At 40.7% G+C, this 24,176-nt stretch overlaps 2 protein-coding genes across 3 annotated transcripts in view; one reads left to right on the top strand and one right to left on the bottom strand.

The window, feature by feature from the left end:
• LRBA (LPS responsive beige-like anchor protein) overlaps nucleotides 1–24,176 on the bottom strand; it is a 368,385-nt gene that overhangs the window by 162,043 nt on the left and 182,166 nt on the right. For both annotated transcript variants that reach the window (XM_058024236.1, XM_058024237.1), the window contains 3 exons: nucleotides 15,179–15,303; nucleotides 8,083–8,229; nucleotides 5,347–5,483 (listed from right to left, as the gene is read on the bottom strand). In XM_058024236.1, coding sequence (XP_057880219.1) covers nucleotides 5,347–5,483; nucleotides 8,083–8,229; nucleotides 15,179–15,303 — 409 coding nt within the window. The remainder of the gene's footprint in view (nucleotides 1–5,346; nucleotides 5,484–8,082; nucleotides 8,230–15,178; nucleotides 15,304–24,176) is intronic.
• Nucleotides 421–1,500, top strand: MAB21L2 (mab-21 like 2). Its single transcript, XM_058024238.1, has one exon. It carries the CDS (start codon nucleotides 421–423, stop codon nucleotides 1,498–1,500), a length of 1,080 nt encoding a protein of 359 aa, XP_057880221.1.

The following is a 24,176-nucleotide window of genomic DNA, read 5'->3' on the forward strand; positions in this document are numbered from 1 at the left end:
CCATGAACTATTGAAACGGCATTTTTGTCGCTGCGCGGGGGGGTGGGCGCCTGAGCGCAGAGGCAGCCCAGACTTCCCTGCCCCCATCGCCATCCAAAACTTTGCGCTCCGGGAGCCCGCGGGGGCTGCCCGCCTCTCCGGCAGCGGCTCCGGCATCACCAGCACCGCCGCCGAGCCCGCACCGGCCCGCTCCTCCTCCTCCTCGCCGGGGCAGCGCTGGGCTTCGCTCCTTTGTGCTTCGCCGCCCTCCCCGATTTCTTTAATTGCTCTCACTGGCGCGCCGCTGCCGCCTTCTTCCCGGAGGCGGTGGGGGTCTGCGATTTGGCCGGTGCCTTCCGCAAAGCTGCAGCCACCGCTAAAGCATTGGATCCCTCAACGTACTGCGAGAGCCCGGTGTACAGCCCGGACCTGTGCCCCAACATGATCGCCGCGCAGGCCAAGCTGGTCTACCAGCTCAACAAATACTACACGGAGCGCTGCCAGGCGCGCAAGGCGGCCATCGCCAAGACCATCCGGGAGGTGTGCAAGGTCGTGTCGGACGTGCTGAAGGAGGTGGAGGTGCAGGAGCCGCGCTTCATCAGCTCCCTGAGCGAGATCGACGCCCGCTACGAGGGGCTGGAGGTGATCTCGCCCACCGAGTTCGAGGTGGTGCTCTACCTCAACCAGATGGGCGTCTTCAACTTCGTGGACGACGGCTCCCTGCCGGGCTGCGCCGTGCTCAAGCTGAGCGACGGCCGCAAGCGCAGCATGTCCCTCTGGGTGGAGTTCATCACCGCCTCGGGCTACCTGTCCGCCCGCAAGATCCGCTCCCGCTTCCAGACGCTGGTGGCCCAGGCCGTGGACAAGTGCAGCTACCGGGACGTGGTGAAGATGATCGCGGACACGAGCGAGGTGAAGCTCCGCATCCGGGAGCGCTACGTGGTGCAGATCACGCCCGCCTTCAAGTGCACCGGGATCTGGCCGCGCAGCGCGGCGCAGTGGCCCATGCCCCACATCCCCTGGCCCGGCCCCAACCGGGTGGCGGAGGTGAAGGCGGAGGGCTTCAACCTGCTCTCCAAGGAGTGCTACTCGCTGACGGGCAAACAGAGCTCGGCCGAGAGCGACGCGTGGGTGCTGCAGTTCGGCGAGGCCGAGAACCGGCTGCTGATGGGCGGCTGCCGGAACAAGTGCCTGTCGGTGCTGAAGACGCTGCGCGACCGGCACCTGGAGCTGCCCGGGCAGCCCCTCAACAACTACCACATGAAGACGCTGCTGCTGTACGAGTGCGAGAAACACCCGCGGGAGACCGACTGGGACGAGGCGTGCCTGGGCGACCGGCTGAACGGCATCCTCCTGCAGCTCATCTCCTGCCTGCAGTGCCGGCGCTGCCCCCACTACTTCCTGCCCAACCTAGACCTCTTTCAGGGCAAACCCCACTCGGCCCTGGAAAGCGCTGCCAAACAGACCTGGAGGCTAGCCAGAGAAATCCTCACCAATCCCAAAAGCCTCGACAAGCTATAGGGTTAACACGCCCGCGCACAAAAACTCGCCCTCCGTAAACAACAACAGCGCCTAAAAAACTTTCTATTTAACGCGAACGACGACGGAAAGAGGCGGCGAAAGACAGGCGCCCCCGCCACCCCCCCAGCCACCTGCAGCTCGGCCTTTAAAAACTTGCCGACGGTTCTCCCGGCATAAGCTCTCACCGCCTTGCACAGAAAAAGGGAAGAGCCTCTCTCCTCCTGTCCTCCAATGTGAATTTTTAAAAGGTCACAAAAAGAAGCGATCGGACTTTTGCAACTTCAAAACGAAACCCGAAAGGTACATTTTCCAATCCATGTATAGTCCTTTTCTTATGCTCTCTTGTTTGCCTGAATGTTGTCACCAAGTGAAAAAATTATTTAACTATATGTACAAATCTCCCTTTAAAAAAGTTTTACTGATGTTAAATGTATTTCGGTGCCAAGGTCAGATTATGTGCCCCACAACTGACTTGTTGCAAATAGTAATAAAAATATTACTTTAACTTTACGCTGACTTTTTGTGAATGGTTCTTAAATTTAGGCAAATACATTCTTTCTGAATCTCAGAAGGAATATTTTTTTAAAATAAACGAAACCACGAGATGTAAAGATAGGCTAAATGCAACACCTAGCCCAAGCCTTAGCTCAGCATATTGACTGATGTTTTCTAAACCTCCTTCTAGTTTCCATTAAAAAAAAGCGCGTCTAAAAAAATCTTATATATTCTGTAGTTCAGCATGTGACAACATCTGCTATATTTCTGTTACTCTAAGGTTCTGTTCTAAATCTTGGAATATATGAAGCATCGCACAGCAGCTCGCCACAGTTTAGTCAGAATTACAGCATGCCTTTTCCTACCCTACAGTCGGGTTTTTTCCCTTTAATTTTTTTTCCCTAAAAGTATTCCTTGCTTCTATTTTTCCCCGGTAAATCTCGAGCGCTGCATTTTGTTTCAAAAGTCCACCGCTGTTTGCTTTCGCTGCCCAGAGAGAACGCGCTATCCATTTGACTTTGACACGAAGGAAGTATAGATCTATCCTGAATAATTAATGCGATTTAGAGCAACCGGTCGATATTTTTTTTAAACAAACATTTGTTTTTGCCCAGATTTTTAAGTACAGCATAAAATCGCACTGCAGCATAGTCAGACGAGGAGATAAACGGGAACCCGTCAGGAAACCACCCGATCCTACACCGGCACCCGGGCGCTCTCTGCCGATCTCCTTCCCTGCCCCAGCCCCCTCTCCCAAAGCGAAGCTCTGCCTGATTCCCCACAGCTATTTCGCTTTAAGCTTGCTCGGGACGACTAAGAAATACCGGCAGGATTTTTTTTCGGGAGCGCATTCCTAAAAACGTTAAGCGTTACCCGCTCGAGTTGCCCGAAAGATTGCAACGCCGGCTCGGAGCATTTAGAGCAAGTTTTCATATCCTTTCGTGGGCCGGGGGTAGGAAAAGAAAAAAAAAAAAAAAAAAAAAAAAAAAAGTCGAGTTCTTGCCCTAAAGGACTATTTTCGCTATTTTCGTTTCCTTTTGACGGAGACGGAAATAAATAACCATCCAAACTTGAGCTGCTTTTGCCTTTAAGTTTGCAAACGAAATGCCCGCTGGCGGCAGCAGCGGGGGCGATGGAGCGGGGTGAGCGGGGCCGCCCCGGCCGGCGGAGCGGGCACAGCCCGGCCCGGCCCCGCAGCCCCTCCAGCCCCGGCTGAGCCCCACAAGCCTTTGTGGAGCCATCGGAGCGCCTTCCACAGCGCTGATCCCGGATCACCTGGCAGAACGGGATTAGCCCTTCCTTCCCAAAACAGCCCAGAGCCCACTGCAAACTCTGATCGTATCGCTGCCGATGCTATCGCTACCTAAGGCAGGTTTTCCTTCAGGAACTTGTCACAATGTTTTCTTTTCGGTAGTTTAGACAAATATACAGGGAACTTAAATTTATCAAACAGATGAAGCCTCATTAATTAAGCAGGCTTGCGGAGCTTACAGCGGATTAGTTGTTGGGGCTTTTTTTCTTTTTTTTAGGGGGCATTTTCTACAGCAGCTCGTCATCGCTACCGAGGTACACTGATTTCAGCACAGGGTGGGGCAGGGAGGCGTTAATGCTTGAAAAGATGATGTTTGTAAAATTACATAGTTTTTAAAATAAAATTATTCAGATCTGATTTTTAGCTCCCTCCCATCCCTGAGACATTATAAAAAGTATTTTTTTAAATTTTAAGACCTCCAGCTAAGGTACCATTGCAAGCAGAATGTAAGAGGTGTAGCCAGTATTTCATGTAACCAACCTCTCCTGTTTTAAGAACTCTAAGAAAATCTCTCAGACACAGAGTAAAAGATAGGGTCAAAGAAAACAAGAATGCCTGTTTTACAGTTAAGAATAAAACCTCTACCAAATACTGGGAAGCAGGAGAAAAGGAGGCTAACTGTATGTTATATGTCAGTGTTCCCACAAAACATGTAACAGGAATGGTAAGAATTAGTAACTGCACTCAAAGACCCTATGTGCTGAACACGAAAACCAAAAATCCAGAATAATGCAGATCTGTAAGACTTTTCTTATGCTGATACAATACAAAGCAGAACATTTTAGATGGAAAATGCAATACAGGAACATATAAAACAAACTTGAATTTCACATTTATATTCTTTCCATCATTAAATGGGGTTTTTTAGTTAAGGGGAGGGATTAATGAAACATAATAGAAGGATATAAGCATATAAAAATTTTAAGCACTATCGCAGATTTAAAATAATTTCCAATATATTTCAAAAATTCTTCAGGACCAAAAGAAAAGTTAAGTCTCATTTATGATATCACATAAAATCACAATTCTAGTTAATTGCTTACATTAAAATCTAGCTGTAACAATTTGAGAGCACTGCTTTTCAACATAAATTTTTTTCTGGATAGGATTTGATAATCCCAGCTTTCAGACCCACCTATGCCATTTTTATTACAGACAAGAGCAATTTACTCAATAGGAACAAAGAACTGAACCGGTGCTTAACACACAAGGTATTTTCTCTACAGACAAGTAGAAAACCACGACTTCTCCCAGCAGTACCCTTCCCAAAGAAATTGTTACCCAGTTCAACATTAGGCAGGTATTTAAAAAACCAAGAGCTGTGACTATGCTTAAATAGTGAGAATATTTACCAGTTGTGTCCTACTTGGAAAATGTTGCTGTAACACTGCAGAAAACATTCAAGTGCAACATTATTAAGCTAATTGCATGATACGCTCCCTTTGAAAATGGAATTTTACTGAAGGTTACTAATTTTAACCAGAAGACAAGTAATCAAGCAACCCAGAGCAAGTAAGCTTTGTGGAAATTATCAAGTCAGCTCAGAAACATATTTTAGAAGGGTAATTATGTTTTATGCTTAGGCACAATAAATAATAACGGGCTGAGTAAAATGTGTTAGAGAGTAATATGACAGGAGCACTGCAAACTTAGGAGTGTGGGAAGTTCAGCACTGTTTTACACTAACATTTGCTAAAATCAGGAAAGTAAAAGTATTAAGGCTCAAAGCCTCGCTGAACTTCCCTGTATTCATACAGGCCTGTGATTCAAGATGTCTTTATTTCAGACGTGTCTCCCTGGAGCTTTATTTGCAGCTAGCTAATTAACATTCAAGTAGGGTTGAATCGTGGGAGGGTGAGAAAAAGGAGCAGGAAAGAAGGTGTCACCTATGTGAAGTTCAGCAACATATATGGTCAGTGGCAAAGTTATTAAAGCAGCAACACTGCAGCCCAATAGAGGTAAAGGAAGTCAAGTGAAGAATTAAAGGTCTTGGGTAATTTGTCATAATCTCTCAGACCTCAGGGTCAATGATCTCTTACCTTTGGGTCGATTTTCTTAAAACTAGGATCTTCTTCATCCACCTCAAAGTAGAGCTCAGAAAGAGTGATGGAAAGGGTGCCTTTCACTACTACGGAGGGTGCCACAAGCTGAGCTGGTGTGCTGAGGGACACTGGACCTGCCAAAGCAGGAAAACACCAACAGTGTTCAAACTGAAAGGAATGCGAGTACAAATTATTCACTTTTCAGGCCGAGGACATTAAAATAAAGCAAAGAGCACAGCTCTTCCTTACAGAGCAAACCCCTTTTTGTCCCAGAAAAGAACATATGTAACAGATTTGCAGTGTCTCTGTGCTGCTGAACACTGAGGCAGCTGCAATTGCAAACTGCTGCATACATTACACAGAGCTGGCTTTAGCATGGCAGCCTTCAGCTTTTACTCAGACACATCTTCTGTCCAAAAAACTCCAAGAGTTGCACACCTTCTCTCACATGAAATATAGAGAGTGCACACATGAATACTCAGAATCTTACTGTCTGATGTGTTCTTTAGTTACTGAGAAGTTTTTATAGCATTTCACAAAGATGAACACTGCAGTCAAGGCTCAAAGTTGTCTAACTGCAAAGTGTTCCCTCATGGATGCTGGAAATCTATTGTTAAGGTTACACAATGTTATAAAGCCTAAAGTAAAATGTTTTAAAGATACTTTTGATTCCACATTAAATATTGTTCAAGGATTCCATACAGTGTTAGTGTAGCTCGGGGACTGTGGGAGTAAACAGCTGGAGGGTTGGTTTCCAACTGAATGAATTTTTATTGGAATAATCACATCTCCACAGGGCTTATCACAGGGACAAACCAGACTACTACTGAAAACAATAGGTTCAGCATTATATAAACTAACACATACAGAATGAAAACAGGTTATGTTTGTCATCCAGCTGATTAAGAGGCAAGGAAATGAAGTTACATGGCTGCAGTATTATCTGACTTTTGTAAAACAGAGGAAGATACTAAAGCGACATAGACAATTTTGTTTTAATAAAGCATCTATAAATGAGGTACACACGTTCAGGTAATCAACGTGAGAATAACTGACAAAAAATTCAGATGAATTGTCATTTCCATCGATTGTTAGAAGGGTGATGGTCCTTAATCTCGCATCAATCTCAATGTGTGCCACTAGGACAAAAGAAGAGATGCTCTGCTGAGATCAGAGCAGCTTTGCCCTCTATTCCCAACGTACAAATACATTGTGTCTGCAGATGGGCATGAGATAGCTGCGGAGCTGCCGTGATTTCCCAAAGCTCACCCCCACAAATGGACGAAATAAGAAGCTATGTGTTCTTTTGCTGTCTCCCTTTGCCCCCTGTACATTAGCATGTAATCCAGAGGAGAAATAACATTTTTTCAATCATTCGCAGACATTCAATTACAGGGCAAGCAGACAGATGCAGAAGCTGGGGCAATCCAGGTCCTGCAGAAGACCCCTGACAATTTCCACTTCATTTCTAACCCACACCACTTTATTAGTAAGGATTACTTCTTAATCCTATTGCCATTGTCAAGATTATATAATTAAACTCCCCTTTCACCTCTATTACAGTATGAATGTATTACTCAAACCAATGAATGAATAATAGAAAGAAACATGGAAAAGGCAGTTGAGAAGGAAGCTCATGGTAGAAAGGGATAAATAAAAGATTCATATAGTAAAATGCCTTTGCAGCATTCTTCCATTATTTTATTTTACTTTACTCTTCCTATGCAGGTTTTCTTTTTCCTTATGCTGCATTTTTAACTTTGCTTTTTTGCCTTAAAAAAAATAAAAAAAGAGTGGAAGGCAGTTTAAGGATAAGCAAAAATGCCAATAAATAATCACTTCCAACATTTTCAGTGAATTATCATATGCATGATCCATATAAATGTAAGAGTGTACTACCAGCTTCTCAGGGAACCAGAATTATCTAATAAATGGTATATTTCTCTAAATTAAGTGTACAATGGAATACCAGATGAGAAGCAAAAGAACGCAGAGAAGTTTGCATTTTCCCTGTAAAACCCATGTTCCTCAAATAGCAATTGAGACACTTTATATAACTCACAGTCTCTGAACCACTGGTTACTTTGGTTTTACATTTTGAACTGTACAGAAGTGGACCCACTCCACTGAGATTGCAACATCAGCAAAGGTTGCATGTGATTATGTAAAATTAATTAAGTTGAATGATTTGAAGTACTATTTCTTCTTCAGGAAAAAAAAAGGAAATCTAATGAGGCCATGGTCTGTGGAGAAAACTTCAGTGGGGTAATGTCAAGGGGTTTAAATGAGTTAAATCCAGCGAGTGTACAAATCCTTTCCATGCAAGTAAATAACCAGTACAATTTCATAGATTTAGCAAAAAAATTAAAGGTCTCCAAAGCCTTAAATTACAAGACAGCTAGCCTAATTGTCCCACTAAGTCTGATGATTTGAGTGGAATGAGTTCAAGAAAACAAAAGAAGCCCTTTTCAAGATAGAGCTATTTTCTGTAAGGAAGGCTTTCTAGAATAGATATCTACTGCAGAAACAAAAAGGCAGAGAAAGAAAACACACAAATAAACCTCAAATAAACCTTCAGTATCTGAGGTGAACAGAAAATTATCTTAATGACCCAGTTATAGGAAGTGTGTTAATTATCAGTGTGCATCCCAAACCATGCTTCACTGCAGAGATGGGGAGATCAGAACTTCAACAGTGAAGAAGCTGAAGAGAAAATGAGATAGGTGACGTTACCTGTCAAGTTCTCCACTTCTCTTTCCTCCATGAATGACATGATATCATCATCACCTTCCAAGAGAATCTCGCTTTCTGAGTTCTGGTTTCCTAAAACTTGACTCTTGATGGACTGCTTTCCTTTGACAAGTATATCCTCATCGGGAGCTGAAATGAGACACAGTGCTGTCAGCTCTCAGTGACACAGGAGTGCAATTTTATTTTTTAAATGTAAGTTCAGGAAGAAAACTGCCTAGGACCAGCTGTGGGAAGTACCTGTCTTAATCCTCTAATGTTAGGACACATCTAGTTTTAATCCTATTAAGCCTGCTCAAAATTATCCAGTGCTCTCTGCAGTGTTCAACTCTATTCCAAATGTTTATGACAGAGGGGAAAAGGATGCAGCAGACTCCCTTGACCTGCAGCCTTCCTTGGGAAGTGGAGCTGACAGAGGGTCCCGGGTGCCCGATGTGTCCCCCTGACCCCCAGAGGACACGGGACCCCGCCGGGACACCCCCGAGCACGGCCCTGGAACGGGAAGCGCGGGCCGGGGCCGGGAGCGGCGGGACCCGACCGGGGCAGCGCCACAGGCGGCCCCGGCCCTCAGCCCCCGGCCCCGGGGCTGCTCCCGCCGGGAAAAACCCCGGGAGCAGCGGGGACAAGGCGGAGGGAGGGGCGCTGGAGCTGCCGCCCCGCACCGCTCCCGCTCCCGTAGGCCGAGTCCGTGAGGCGGAAAAGCCGCCACCCCTCCGTGCCAGGCGTGAGGGGCGAATCTGCCCCGGGAGGGCGGCTGGAGGCGGGGAACAGCCTGCACCTGCTTCCAAGGGGCACAGCCATCCTCCCGCGGGGCACTGCCGGGCTCACGCCGGGATTTTCGGGCCAGGCATGCCTGGAGCCATGTTCCGCCCCGCACTCGGTCACCGGGCCGGTAAATGTGTCCCCGCCGTGCCCGGGCAGCGACATTCCCGCCCCGCACGGCCCCGGGAGCGCCACAGAACCCGGGAGCGCTCCCATCGCCCCCGACACTGCCGCCAAGAAATCTGCTTCATTTACATCACCTGCTCAAAGCAACAACAGAAAAAGGAAAAAATTAAAAGGGGAGTTAAAAAAAAAAAAAAAAAAGTGTATTAAAAAGGAAAAGAAAGATGTAATTACTCCTTCTACACCTAAGTTTTGCTGTAGTAATGCCAAAACACAGCAGTGCATGTGTCCGGGTTTTTTGTTTGTTTGGATTTTTTTTAAGTTGAAAATTAAAATACTGTTTCTTAAAAGATAAACTGAGAATACCCATGGCACAGCCGTGTTTGAAAAACATTCACCAAACACATCAGGACCAACTAACTTCAACACACTGGTGACTGCTCGCTCTGATTGCTGCCACACTTGATTTGAAGTTCCACGGGCTCCCTCTAAAAATATGCTAATCTGCAAACATTTACAGAAGGCAGCGACTCCCCTGTGGCAATACATACAGTTTAAATTGTGTAAGTAAATATATGCATGTGAATTGCAAATAATAAAAACTTTTCATTCACTGAAAAAGTAAAAATGAAGTCCACTCACCAGAAAGAAAAAAAAAAAAAAAAGGAAGAAGAAAAGAAAAAGACCAAAACCTAAACTATAAAAACCCCATCATAACAACAACAACCACCAAATGACCAAATACTGGTTTTGGTTTAGGCCTTGACCTTACAAAAAAACCCCAAACAACCACCACAACAAAAAGCAAACATAAACTTCCACCTCAAACCAACCAACCAAAAACAGAAATAAAAGGAGACTTAACTTGCCATACAAAACAAAATGCAACTTATACATGTTCCTTTTGCTCTAGCAATAGCTGTCGCTTGTAAGAAATCCTTAAAAAATTACTGCAAAGCTTTAACTGCATTGTACAAACACAAATTTTACTTTCTTGCAAAATATGCTCATGTAAATAATGATAACTCAGATTCTGGAGCTGTTCAATGTGAGTTGAAAAACCTTCTTGTCATGGAAAATATGCAGCTGATATTTAGGAAGGTTTTCCTGTAATTAACTCCCCCTTGAGGATTTTCAGTTAGCAGCAGTAAAATTACCATCAGTGTACTAACACACACCACATGCACGCTTAGTCACTGCCCTACCAGCACTCTCTCAAAGATCAAAAAAAGTAAAATAGAACAAAACTACCTCAAGATGAAGTCCAAGATAATAAATTATTTTCTTTCTTTTCCCTTTTGGTCTTTTTTTTTTTCTTTTAATGCAGGCAAACTATATTTGTTGTTTCAAAAACTTCATCTGCACAGTACATACATGTCACTTTTTGCTTCCTCTACTAGAATCTGTGTTATACTGAAAATGCTGATTTCAAATTAGCTCTTCACCTATTCTTATTTAAGATCGAACTCAGAGCCAAGATCAAAGGTTAATACTTTTATACTTAGTACAACTTCTCTAAAATGTTACTATGTCCTTCAGTCTTTAAGAAAAAAATAAAATCAGTATAGCAGCTTCCAAACCAAAGATGACTGGATAACAGAAATATTGCCCTATCTTTTTCACTTCTCAGATTTTAATTCTTTCCCCAGCTACTGATATTCCACTGATTCAAAAGCATACATCTTATGTATGTGCCTTTTTCAATAGGAGACTTTAGACCCTGAATTATTTCAGTCCATTTGTGCAAACTTTTGTCAACTCTTTGCATATGATGTTAGTTACCAATATTTCCTGACACGCATGTAATGTGTGTTAAAGTTAAACACAGGCAGAGGAAGATGCCTCTCCACACACCTGCAGACACCAGCTAGTGAAAGGCAATGCTACTGGAAGGCAGTGAGACCTCACACTCTGAACCAGAATCTGCATTTTCTGTACAAATGTAAATAAAGCAAATCTGCCTTTTCTGTACTGGTGTGCATAAAGCACTACATCTGCAACCAACACTCTCATGCTTACCTGTGTACCTGCACAGAACAGAGTATATTCCACATGGATTCACCTATTCTTCTGCAGATAAATGCACAGGCGTGGGCAGGCCATGCTCTAGCTCTCTTTATGTATTTACTGGTTAGAGAGATGTATGATGGAGCATGACATCACGTGACAAACTCCAATCCCACATAAGCACAGAGCTATATTACACTGGATTTCATATTTCAGGTCACAAACCCTGCTCTGCCTTCTCTAACCACTCTGCCAGGCCTGCCTATGCTGGTGTGACCAGACCTCTGGGTCCAACCCTGCAGCTTTGAGCACAAACTCCCACACACCTTTCCAAGATCAAGATCTCCAGGCATGGCCTATGTATTGCTCTGAACACAGCAGTCTGCTAGCACATAATTTCTTTTTTTTTTTTTTTTTTTGTAACTGGTAATTATACCAGGAAAAGCAACTGAAGGAAAAGGTGCATTAAAAAAAACCCTTAGTATGTATCTTTTTTTTCATAAATGGCTCCCAGAAGCTTCCCTCTACTCTCTCTGCTTCTTTAAAAACATAACAGTGGAAAAAACCAATAATTTTCAAACCAAGTTTTTCAAATATTATCTTTCTAGCTGAGGCAAAGCAAACTAACCAGTCGAGTTCAATACTGGAGATGATCTCCTGCTGGTCCCTTGCAGCTACAAAGCCCTGAACTCCACCTATTGTCTCAATGGAAATGCTACAGACTGTTTTAATTCCCCATCCCCAAATTTTTAACAAACATCAATTAAAAACCCAAATAAATTACTTGTTAAAAAGCTTGATAAAGTGTTTTCTAGCTGCTAAAGATTCCCTCACAAATATTGTATTTTGGGATCAATTTCAAAATAGCAACAGATTTATTCTTTTTTTTCCTCCACATTTATATAATTTTGGTTCCATTTCTATATAGTAAGGTGACAGGAAGAATAGAGAAGAGTTAACTCCTTCCATCCCAAACTTATTACCACAGCACCTTCACCTTTCTTTCCTTTCCCCACAATACACCATTAGACTGACTTTTATAAATAGCCAGTTTGTATGGATCCTTTTTTTTTTTTTCCTTTTCCCTTTGAAAAATTACCTAAAGCGTTTTTTTCCCAAGCAAGTTAATGTGAACTTGGGAATGGCAATTAAATTGTCAGAATTAAAAAATTTGTTTTTAACTAGAAGGTAGCCAGAAGTATAGTCATGGGGCTGGTATTGATTGTCTGAACAGAGAACATTAGTCTTCAGGTATTTATTCTGCCACCTCTGCACCAGAGGTTCTCCTTCAAATCAAATCAATCCTTGGAAAAGATTGGTTCCTGCTCCTAAGACACATAACTAGGCTGCAACAGAGCTGATTGTTGTTGTCCTCTCCAGGTTTTACTCAACAATATCTAGGCTTCCAATTGTTTTTGAATCAGTTTCACAGCTGCAAATTGTGATGATTCAGGCACTGTAAGTTCTCAGGGGTGGAGAATACATCTAGTTGTATTTGTAAGACACCAAGCAGTTGATAATGTGTATCTTCTAATGAAAGTGAGCTAAAATCCATGTTATCAAGCATGGTTACTGCTTGTACTGCTCCATTATTTATGCATTATTTTCCCCTGCCTCCCTTTTGGCAAAATCCCTTATGTCCAATTTCAGGTTTTGGTCTGTGATGTTTTGAGAAAAACTTAAAGAGGCAGTAGGGCACCTTTTATACATTATCTAAAAATGCTTTTGCTTCAGAGACATGTAAAATTAATTGAAATGGAATAATTAATGAAAAACTATTGATATGAAATCATAACATACTGGAGCAAATACTCTGCAAATAGTAGGGATATCTACATCATGAAAGTCAGATTCCAAAAAAATCTGAGAACAATTGGAATTTCTGATATGAAATTGGTTAATATTAGAAGTTTATAAACAAAAATCAGAAAGAAAATTAACTGTACCTTCTCAAACTCAAGAAAAAAATACCCAAACTAAAAAACAACACATCAAGAAAGCCAAATTCAAAATGAAACAGTAAAAATCCCAACTACCTTTGCCCTCCTATACATTGTATATAGTTTCCAGCTGAACTTGAATTTGTACTTCAGTCACAGATTTTACACCTTGCCAGTGGAAGTCCTTGCAAAAAGACAGCTGTATGTGTACACACACTCAGGCAGATAACAACTACCCATAATTTCAGAAATCACATTAAATGACGACATAGGGTAAAGTAAACTAAAATATTCACTGGATAGATAAAAAAACAGAAGGACTACAGATAACAAAGGCAGTATGAAAACTCAGAATAAAACAACATCAGGAAATTAAACAAAATAGAAGACTGTTAAGGATGTCAAAATCTGAACAGAAAGGTACATAGAAAACAATTGTGTCTATTTAAATCAGCAGAGTTAGTTATCAGCTATGCTTATTAGATACTTCTGAAATAGGGCTACTTTATTAATTCTTCCTTTGTATTGACAAAAATTCTTGTCCTGTCAATTACCAACTGATTATATACCACAGCCCTTGAAATACAGCATGGATTAGTGAAAATATCACATTAGTACGAAATACGAATAATTGCATTACTGTGTCTTTACTTGTGGAAGAATTAGTTACACAAATTTAAATGGTTGCTCTAAATATTTTTCAGTAAAAATAACGTTTTTTTAAAAAATTTTGACGAACAGCATAAAGATTAACTATGAAAATAAAACAGGAATTCATCAAATTTTGACAAGATCTATTTAACTCAAAGTACACATAATATTAAAAGGGGGGGAAGTTGTTGTTCATCTGTGGAGTTTTAAACAGATAAAACCCTAATGCCCTACAGTCTATGGTATAGGAACAACACATCTTATTAAGAACAACAATCCCCAAAGCAAAAAGTGAGTTAATTAATTCTACATCTTGTTCTTCTATCTATAGTCAAAGATGTAGGGCTCTACAAACATTGCTTTCAGATCACTTTATTGACTATTCTCTGTGTGGTCATTTATTTCAGAGGACTGATGTCACATTTGGCATTATATCAGCTGACATATTGTAGACATTTTCTCCCAGAAATGGCTCTTTAAGGCTGAGTGCAAGAGGTTAAGATGCCTGACGGAAACCAACTTTATGACAGTGATGCTCTTCTACATTCATACAACACTCTTAACAATCTAAAATTAGCATAAACTGCATCCCACACACAATTTCTGTGGGCATATGTATGCACCTATATATTCAGTAATTCATAAGCTAACAAAGAAAAAAACCCCTAAATTTAGGTTATTTGCTCCATGACTTGTGCCTTCAAGGTGAAGGATACTCAGCTTTAATTATGAGCAAATTATTTTTAAGTACAAGACTTTTCTACCTTATCAGTGTACCCTCATTAGATAGCAAAGACATAAAATTTTTGTACAAAACCCCAAAGTTCACTGGCTTTGATTGTGGTTTTGTTTGCTTGCTTGTATTTTGATTTACTATAGAATTCTCAAACTGACTATTCTATTAGTTTGGTAAATACATTCCCTCTAGAATGGACATAGCATCTTACATCAGACTGATCCCAGGTTATGAAATGAGGAATAACAACTGTAAAAAAAAAGTAATCTCCTTTTTTTAAAATCACCAGGTAGAAACAATTATTACCATTTTGCTGCTTGAGCAATACTTTGCACGTCAGCATTTGTTAGTCTTTATTCCATATCAAATTCTTGCAGAAAAGCTTGAGGACTTAAGCAAAGGTACAGTTTAGCTTGTAGAAGTGTTATTTCTCTTTTAACATATCTGTAACAATACGCAGATATGTGCTAACTGAAATAATTGGTGTGGATTTTGAACAGGAAAAATTCTTCTGAAGTTACTAAACTCTAAGCAGGTAATTTACACAGAAGTCTGTCCAGGGATTAATGGCAAAATTGCATCCACTTTCCTTCTGCCTTAGTGAGGACTGTAATTGTTGTATGCAAGGTATGCACCACCCAGGCCAGCTGAGATGGGAAGAAGGGGCTCAGCAAACACCAGTGAAGGTGGTGTGAAGGAACGGCCAGGTTACTCCTGTATGGAAAACACATTGCCCGAACCGCGGTGCCAAAAGCCTTTGCTTTGGGACCATTTGCTAGCATCCTACAAGGAGGAAGGTCCAGCCTCTCCCACCACGCACTGTAACCTGCTGCTGGTGGCAGGAGGCAGATTTTGCACTGACCATGCTCTCCGGCTGCCCTGAGCGTCGCTTCAGGATGTGTCGATCCGAGGGGGTTGCGCACAAATCGTCGCCGGCGCCGCAAGTCATCTTCCCAGTAGTCGAGGCGCCAGAACTCACGAGGACGACTACAATGAAACAGAGGAGCCACATATGTTAGCAATTATCAACCAGCATGGTAGCGCTGAATTTCTGCATAAAGCTCTCCTTGTTTGCGCTGCTTTCGCCTTTTTTTCCCTAACCTCCCCCCCTTTCTGCAATCTTTTACTTAGGTATGTCCTTGAAAATAACAATATCACCTTCCAGTCTAAGGAACTCCTTTCCCTTTTTTCTTGGAAGGTGAAATGAGCACTAAATACATCATTTTGAAATGAATTGCTGACAGTGTGATCAGTTTCCCCACACTCTAGTGGCATGTGCTCCGATTTCAGCCTCATTTCAGCCTCAGCAGGGCACCTTTCTCAGTGACTGCATTTATAAACCAGAATAGGGAAAAGGCTATTATAAATATGGTATAGCATTACCTATATTAATCAAAGTCTGTCCCCCTTCATTTTTCTTCCTAATTTGTGCCTTTTTGCACAAGGTCAGTAAATCATGCCATGAATTCTTGGTCCAGAAAGTGTTAACTTTAATGAATACCTCAGTTACATGGTTATGTATGTGATAATAAAATATTACTCTGTTTAGATGTGCAGGAATTTAATTAAAATAATCTCTTAAAATATTCATTACATTTAGCCCCTGAGGCTTAGAACAACACGAGAAAATGCATTTCTTTTCCATTTACTGTTTTTAAATAAACCATTCCAGGAGAGTGAAACAGCAATCTATTTTCGAGCAAATCAGATTGCATTTCTGGTTTATGTAGTTGTGTTTTTACATTTAATTAAAAACTACATGTTATGATGTGTAATAGTTGCTACACAGAAAGCATACTTTAAAAAAATTACATATAGGAAAGGTTATATCAAATTCATTATTTTCCATTTTATGCTCCAAATATACATAGATCTTTTTAATACGGTCATATATAAGTGCCAGTTACTATCTGTTTAGATGATCATGAATTAATGCCACTGTAAAACAGTATTTTAGCCCAGAGAATGTACAGAAAATGCCAATTTCAGGTATGGCAAACAAGCAAACAGAAGGTACCTGAGACATAGATTAGCCATGATACCCTGAAAACGTGTACGTTCAGACTAAAAACATGGACTTTGTTTACAGAGCCAGTTTTAAAACAATAGATGAAAATGCAGATATATATATTCCATTTCTGATCCAGGCGCTAATAGAAAGTATACCTGTCAACACTGACAAATGAAGAGGCACAACTAATTTACAGATCACAATGTTAAAAACACTTGTATCTACATTCATAGTTCCGAGGTTTAAAGGCAGAAATTAGTTTTATTTAAGGTAAATCAAGGTTTCAAACAAATGTAGTAACAAAAGTCAGAATGATTTGTGTAACACTACTCTCAAACATGATTTGTAGATATTAAAAATTCTGAGTGAAAATAATTTTATCAAAACGGAGGTTGTCTTTGCAGCCTTCATTAAAATTCTACGTCTATTTTGAACACCAAAGAAAAGGCAGTGCTAGTCTTCATCTTCCTAATTGCTTAATTTCAGGAAAAAAACTGAAGTATTGGAATAAAATTCCCCAGTATCTTATTCTCACACTTGTCTGTATTACAGTCACGCTAAAATTGGGCTGCTCTGATTGTAAGACCCAATGATTTTGGAATAATTAACCAAAGAAAAACTACAATATACAGGAAGATATGGGTTTATTCAAAGGTCGATTAATAACTTAAAATTCTCCATTAGTGATTACAGAAAAAAAGCAGAACACAGCTGGCTATGTGCATGCCTTTGATAGTCGTAGAGCATGGATAGGCACTTCATCATTCTGCCTTCCTACATTTATCTGTTAAAATTATTATCAAATATCAGCCAGGATGCAGTCGTGAATCACAGCCTGCTCCTCGTCTTCAGGGGAATGATACAATGAGGGTCTATTCATCAGGGTGGCAATCGGCACGAGTAATTAGTTCCCTGCACTGGGATCTCCTACAAAGCTTATTTCACTCGGCACCACAAACATATGACAATGAAAAGCTAATGGAAGCCGCTAAAATTTGTTAACCTCTTCTGCCATCAATCCTTCTGGTGTTCTGGGCTACAGTATTATGCAAAGATGGTAAATTATTAATTTGTCATTCATCTACCTCGCCACAGTTTTGATAGAATTAAGTGATGCCATTCTTCTGGATAACAATTACAATTATAGCACATTACAAAACTATGCTAAAATTATTAGGAAAATAGGTAACAATGATCAGGCATGAAATATTATCCTGAAACATAATATATCTTTAGTCCCTTGCTTTTATTTTCAGTTCTGCATGCAAAATTTGCATAGGATTCTATCTCCTTCAGTTGTGCACTGATTATTCACACAAAACTGCATAATCACTATTAGACTGTGTATTTCAGTATTTGTAAGTACTGGCAACCACTGCATTATGAGGGCGATAAAAATTATCTACTCTTCACACATAGAAAACCATCCAACAAAAACCTACAAAGCCAAAAATGAACACCTGTGTTGACTAATTGTTACAAGTGAGACAATTTTGAGAGCAGCTACTGGAAAAAATGCAATTTTTGAACCAAGAAAATGCAGTTGATACTAGAACCAATATAAACCAGTACACCACACAGCTACTCCAGCACACTGCCTTACTAGTAAGAGCAATTAACCACTGCAGTCCCATCCCCAAAAGGCAATGCTGTACCTTGCTTTGTACCTCTGCAACCAGGTGGAGACAGAAATATTGCTCTGATTTGGGCAGAACTGACTGGCAGACTGAAGGACTGTGAAGCAAAGGGCCAAGGAGGCAGATTTTAGGGAAACTACAGGGGACATTTGACAACAGGAGCTCCTGGCCCTGCAGGAAAGGCTGCCATATGGACTAGAGGTGCTATATGGACTGGATCGATGAACGTAACTACTCAATTAGTCTAAATGCAAGAGCAACATCGCTCAGGGGATCAGGGATTTATGAATTATAAATCATATGATTTGCATGGATTTGTCAGGGCCCCCTCCAACATGATACACAGTAATTAGTGGTTCCTTAGTAACAATATTGACTGAATCAAAACAAAGCTTTTATATTAAGTGTTTTATTCAAATAGCATAACCATTATACTTCTTTATTTTTCCAACAGTTTCCCAAATTACCAGGCTATGTACTCAGAATTGAGAGAATTCTTCCTCTCATTCCCATGCACCTAACTTCATTGTTAAAATTGTACAGAGATGAGATCAAATTAAAAATGACCAATATAACCTGTTCCCTCAGGATTTTGTGCCATGAAAAAAATAAGACATTTCACTGTGGGCAATGAGGAGAAGTCTAAATGCTCATTTATCTCCACTATCAGAGCAAGAAATCTGTATTTCCTACCGGTCTCAAAGATTAGGACAATTGGAGACAAAACATACCAACTGCTGTACTAGTTTTATTATGGTGTCATAGCAAAGGTATTTTAGGCATGGAAACTACCTATTAGTCCTCATACCCTTATAGATTTAAACTGAATATAAGCCACACCAGACAACAATGAGAAGATAATGCAATTGCTGAAGAATTACTTCTTGTAATGTCTTACCCCACTGTGTATTTCGAGATACTCTGCCATCCTAGAAAAGCAACAGCCAACACACCAGTGTGGGTTGTAAAGGAACTGCATGAGGTAGGGAAGATGAAATAAAATGGAAACCTACAAAAGTCTTAGGGCTGTACATCAGTTAAGTGAGAATGGATTTCAGCACACCACAGAAGCCTCCATTCAGATCCTTAGATGAGTGAAGTAGCAAATAAACAAATACAGAACAGAAAAGAGAGAGAAAGAGAGAAAGACAGAAAGAGAAAGAGAGAGAAAGAGAGAGCACAGTGTTACAGAAATCTTCAGAGACAGGATAGCTAGAGCTCTAAAAGACCTCTTCCATCTAGAAGGTTTTTAAACTTAAAGGCAAGAAAATCCACTTCCACAAAAGGCAATCACGACAAACTTAAAAACAGAGAAGCTTGTGTGAAGATACCAAGATAAATTTTGAGATTACACACTCCTTGTCAGAGCTCTAACTGTAGAGTTAGGCAGATGAGTCAATCTCCAAACCTAATCAATCCTTTGTCTCTTCACTAAGACCATCAGCAAGGCAATCAATCAGTGATGACAATTCCTGAGGTGTAGATGCTCAAACAGAGAGACTTAGGCTAAATTAGTTTCATAGACAGCCAAAAACAGAGTGGCAACACCACTCATGCATCAGGAGCAACAGTACAGATCTGAAAGGAAATCTAAAAGAAGGCAGCTCCACAATTTCTCCATCACCAACTACATGTCTACTCCATCTTCTGGTTATAATTTATTACACACTTTGGTTGCAATGGCTTATCAAATGCAGAATATCAGGTGCTCCTCCTAAATTACACAAAAAGCAATCAAAGACCACAGATAGTGGTGCCCAACTTTAAAGGAAAAATAAGCCAGATTATTTTAACACTGTTCAGGAACACTTCTTGGTCTACAACTAGGTATCTTTTGCTTCCATGTATAATGTTTCAAGAACTTAAACCAGGTATCTTCTGCAATAGACACAAACATTTTTCTCAAAAAAGCCAAAAAACGAAATCAAACCCACAGTAACCCCAACAATAATCATTTGCATTTGAATCGCAGAATCACAGAACTGTTTGGAAGGGACCTTAAGGATCATCCAGTTCCAAACTCCCTGCTGTGAGGAGGGACACCTTCCACTAGATCAGGTTGCTCAGGCCTCATCCAACCTGGCTTCAACCACTTTTTGGGAAAGGGCATCCACAACTTCTTTGGGCAGCCTGTACCAGTGCCTCACCACCCTCACAGTGAAGAATTTCCTGTCAATATCTAACCTATAATTGCCCTCTAAATGTGAAGCCATCTACCCTTGTCCTGTCACTCCATGTTTTTGTAGAAAGCCCCCCTTCATCTTTCTTGCAGTCTCTTTAGGTACAGGAATGTGCTGTGAGGTCTCCCTGGAGCCTTCTCTTCTCCAGGCTGAACAGCCCCAACTCTCTCAGCCTTTCCGCATAGGAGAGGTGCTCCAGCCCTCTGACCATCTTCTTGGCACTCTGAAGTCACTCCAACCAGGTCCACGTTGAGGACCCCAGAGCTGGATGCAGCACTGCAGGTGGGCTGTCACCAGAGCAGAGGGGCAGAATTTCCTCCCTCCCCTGCTGCCCACGGTGCTTTGGATGCAGCCCGGGACACGTTTGGCTCTCCGGGCTGTGAGGGCACATTGACGGGTCACGTTCAGCCTCTTACCACCAGCACCTCCAAGTCCTTCTGGGCAGGACTGCCCTCAATCTGTTCATCTCTCAGCATTGATTTGAGTGTCAATCTGAAGATAAAAGTGCTGAAGTTCTGGAAAATACTACAAAACCTTTGGTGGAGTTCCTCCAGCAGACTGCAGGGCATCTTGTAATGTAAGAGGCTGCCTCATCTTGCAAACTGAAATCCACTGCATTTCCATGGCATTCAGCTGGATGTCCAGAATATTAACTAAAATCTCTCATATTTTGTATGTAATAGTAAAATGCAAGCCATATTCCACTAACTGACTCAATAAAAGCTAATTTCAGAAAACAAGTGAAACATTTTCTGAAGCAATTCAATACTCTTCTAAAGAGCTTTCACAAACTGTGAAAAATTTTTTATTTTTGATCTAAAAACTAAGTTACACCAGACTGTACAATGAGCATACTAATAGCTATATGTCAATAAATATTTATCTAAAAAAATGTTTTGTACACATTTAGATATATTACTGACCTGTAACATAATCAAAAAATATATATCACCCTTTGGAATATAAAATATTGATCTTGATGATGGCAAAGCAAATGCTGATTAACAGGTAAGTTCTCAGCAGCACTACCAAATTTAACATTCCATGCAGAGATCCCATGCACAACTGTTTGCCACACAGGAAATCAGAGTACTGATGCAGTAGGGAAAATTACTTTTTCCATAAATCAGGTTCCTGATCTGATTCCCACCTTGCCCATACTACCAAAGGAAACAGAAAAAGGTTTGATTGTATTAAGTCAAAGTTGCAGCTCAAATATTACTCACCCAGCTACATTCTGTGAGTATTTCATAGCACTTCACTGATAATGTATCTACTTCAGGACATTAAAGATTAATTAAATCCTGGTAAGTGCATTGAGATCTTTGGAAGTGCTGCCTGCATTACCTATGCTTTCTACAATGGCACAACCTGTTGCAGTTCAGCTCTCTCTCCCTCTCTCAGCTGCCTTCACACAAGCATTTGTGTGGCTTTTCTAAACAAAATCACAGTAACCAGCTGGGATTATTAGACTTCACTGTTTTTATTCTGTTTTATATCAGTGACCTGCTCACCCTGCAGCCTCACCAGCAACTATGTGACTAAAATTAAGGGAAAGAGATGTGCAGGTGAGAGAATGGAAGGAAATGATGAAGAAGAATACCAAAAGACATATAATGTAATTATACTCTAATAGTAACAGAGTCTCTGCCTTTTCATGTTATCTTCATTTGCCCCAAACATAGACATTCAGATTCCATAGTTTCAAGATACAGATTTCCACAAATGGAAAAAACTGGGAATCCTTAAGAAAAAAACCTCATATGCAGGCAGGCTCTTTAATCTCTGCCACAGTTACTGCTACAGTAACAGGAACTGGTCATAACAAAGGCCCAAGGCCACCGAGTACAACTTCTTTGGCATAATATCAATTATGAGAAACACTAATGTAATCCATTAAATCAGTATAGTCTATTTACTTCTAACCCTCCTCCAAGAAAACATTTGGCTTTGTCTTTAAAGGATTTTTTTTTTCCTAAAATAACCTTTGCCTCTATTTGTGCTTCAATTTTTTCAAAAGGGGCATGTGGAGGGGGCATTTCCTCAGTTTGCTGAAGAGAGAGTAGAGTCATTCTTTTTTGAATCTTTCAGAAGAAAGAGATGTGAAAAGCATTTCTTGACGAGAGGTGTGAAAAGCAGGCTATGAACTTCAGGCCCAACATGCACGGACTCAGCACAGAACTCCAAGGACTCTGCACAGTTGTAGGGCACCTTTGTACAATTTAAACCTCAGGTGCTTCCAGTGTAGAGGAGAAGGGAACATCAGCAAGGGAAACTTGTCTTAACATACATTTCATATGTTAAGATATATAAACATATGTTTGCATTTCCCCATATAAACACAACAGTACAAACAGCACAGATCTGCAATTCCTAAATTTTGCATTTTAAAAACTAGTAGAAATGCTGTTAGCATGCTTCTATACAGTAAACAGGAAATTCTCTCTTTATCTCAGTCATTAGGTGGCTCAGCTACAACTCCTTGCTTAGGACTCCTGATTTCTGCATTTTCATGGAATCATACCAAAAACCCAATCCCACCTAACTAGCAAGCAAACAAAACCAGAAGAACAATGCCGATTTCAGGTATCACAGAGACTCTTTTCTGCACTGACAAGCTTTGAATTCCTCACTTAAAAAGCAATCCAGAAAAAATGTCAACTATAAATGTTTCAGTCTCCCTTTATGCATTATAAAGCACCGTGTCAGGGAAGACAAGCCCACCTTTAAGGTGTTGCTGTCCTAGATCATGGTGCTATTAACCTCCAGTTTAAAAACAGTTCTGTTTATGTATGAGTTTATGTAGGCTCTTCTTTGATCTTTATTAACCCCTTGGTAGCTAACCACAGCCCCGACTTTTTGGAGCATTCTTTGAAGTGCTGGCATTCCAGTGCACACTGATACTTCAAAGAGGGCTCACTTAAGTAAAGGTACAGTTCTAATCATGTATTCTGCAATCACTATCTTATCTTAGCTGATCTTATAATGATCAGTCTAAAATAAAGCTGCACTTCCAAAGACAACACCATGAGACACAGTTCAATCCATGTTGCATTTCTGTCAAGATTAATTATAAATTAACTGAAATGAAAACTACTCCACTTTTCTACCAGAAGGTAACATGAAAACTTTCTTTTGGCTTGCAGCAAAATTAATTCAGACACGATTTAGACAAGGAAGAATGAATGTATAGCAAATTTGCAGCGGGAGGCTTTGGCTTAGTTGCTCATAAATCTTGGCAAATCTCACACATCCTACTCCTAACTGCAGTCAACAACATTTGTTTTGCAAAGTAACTACAGCTCATACAGACCCCATAAACTGCTATGCATATTGAAAATAACAATAATTCCCACAATATACAAAAAATAGGTACACTACATCTTGCTGGAGGCTTTTTGCTTTTTACCTGATAATGCTGAATTTTAGTCTGCAGTACTTGTCATCCCTTCCTTGCCAAAATGAGCAATGGATCATAAGAATATGTTGAAGGATACAATATTACAAAGGAGCCAGCTCAATCTTAATCTCCTTAGCAATTCCTGTTGGTTCTGATGCTTTCATTTTAAGCACATGCATTGGAAGTTCCTATTTATTTTCCCACTAATTACAGCAACACCAGGTTTTCTGTGAGGAATATTTAATTGAAAAATTGAAATATTATTATTAAGATTAATTCTTTCCAGTAGGTGGGATTTGACATAATCACCTTTCAGCATTTGTGGATATAATATAGATCAACTTTTGATCAAAACAAGGAAATCTGGTCAGTTCTGTAATTTTGTTTGTACATTGCTCTGACCCCAAAAGTGTTACACATAGGAATTACAGAAAAGTTTTTCCCAAAACTCTTAAATTTGACCTGCTGCAAACATTTCATCTCGTCTAGAAGAAACAGGATAAAATCACACTCCCATATATCTACACTTTAAGAGCTGCGGCTAACCTGTATCTTTTTTTTATAGCTCTCTTAACAGCTGGATACTTTTCTTGCTTCTATAAAAATGTAATAGTGCACCCCTCTGATTCAAT

The sequence above is a fragment of the Melospiza georgiana genome, chromosome 5 (genome assembly GCF_028018845.1).
Source record: "Melospiza georgiana isolate bMelGeo1 chromosome 5, bMelGeo1.pri, whole genome shotgun sequence".
NCBI classification, from domain to species: domain Eukaryota; kingdom Metazoa; phylum Chordata; class Aves; order Passeriformes; family Passerellidae; genus Melospiza; species Melospiza georgiana.

Excerpts from the sequence above, each read along its gene's own strand:
- MAB21L2 (XM_058024238.1), top strand. The coding sequence starts at position 421 with ATGATCGCCGCGCAGGCCAAGCTGGTCTACCAGCTCAACAAATACTAC.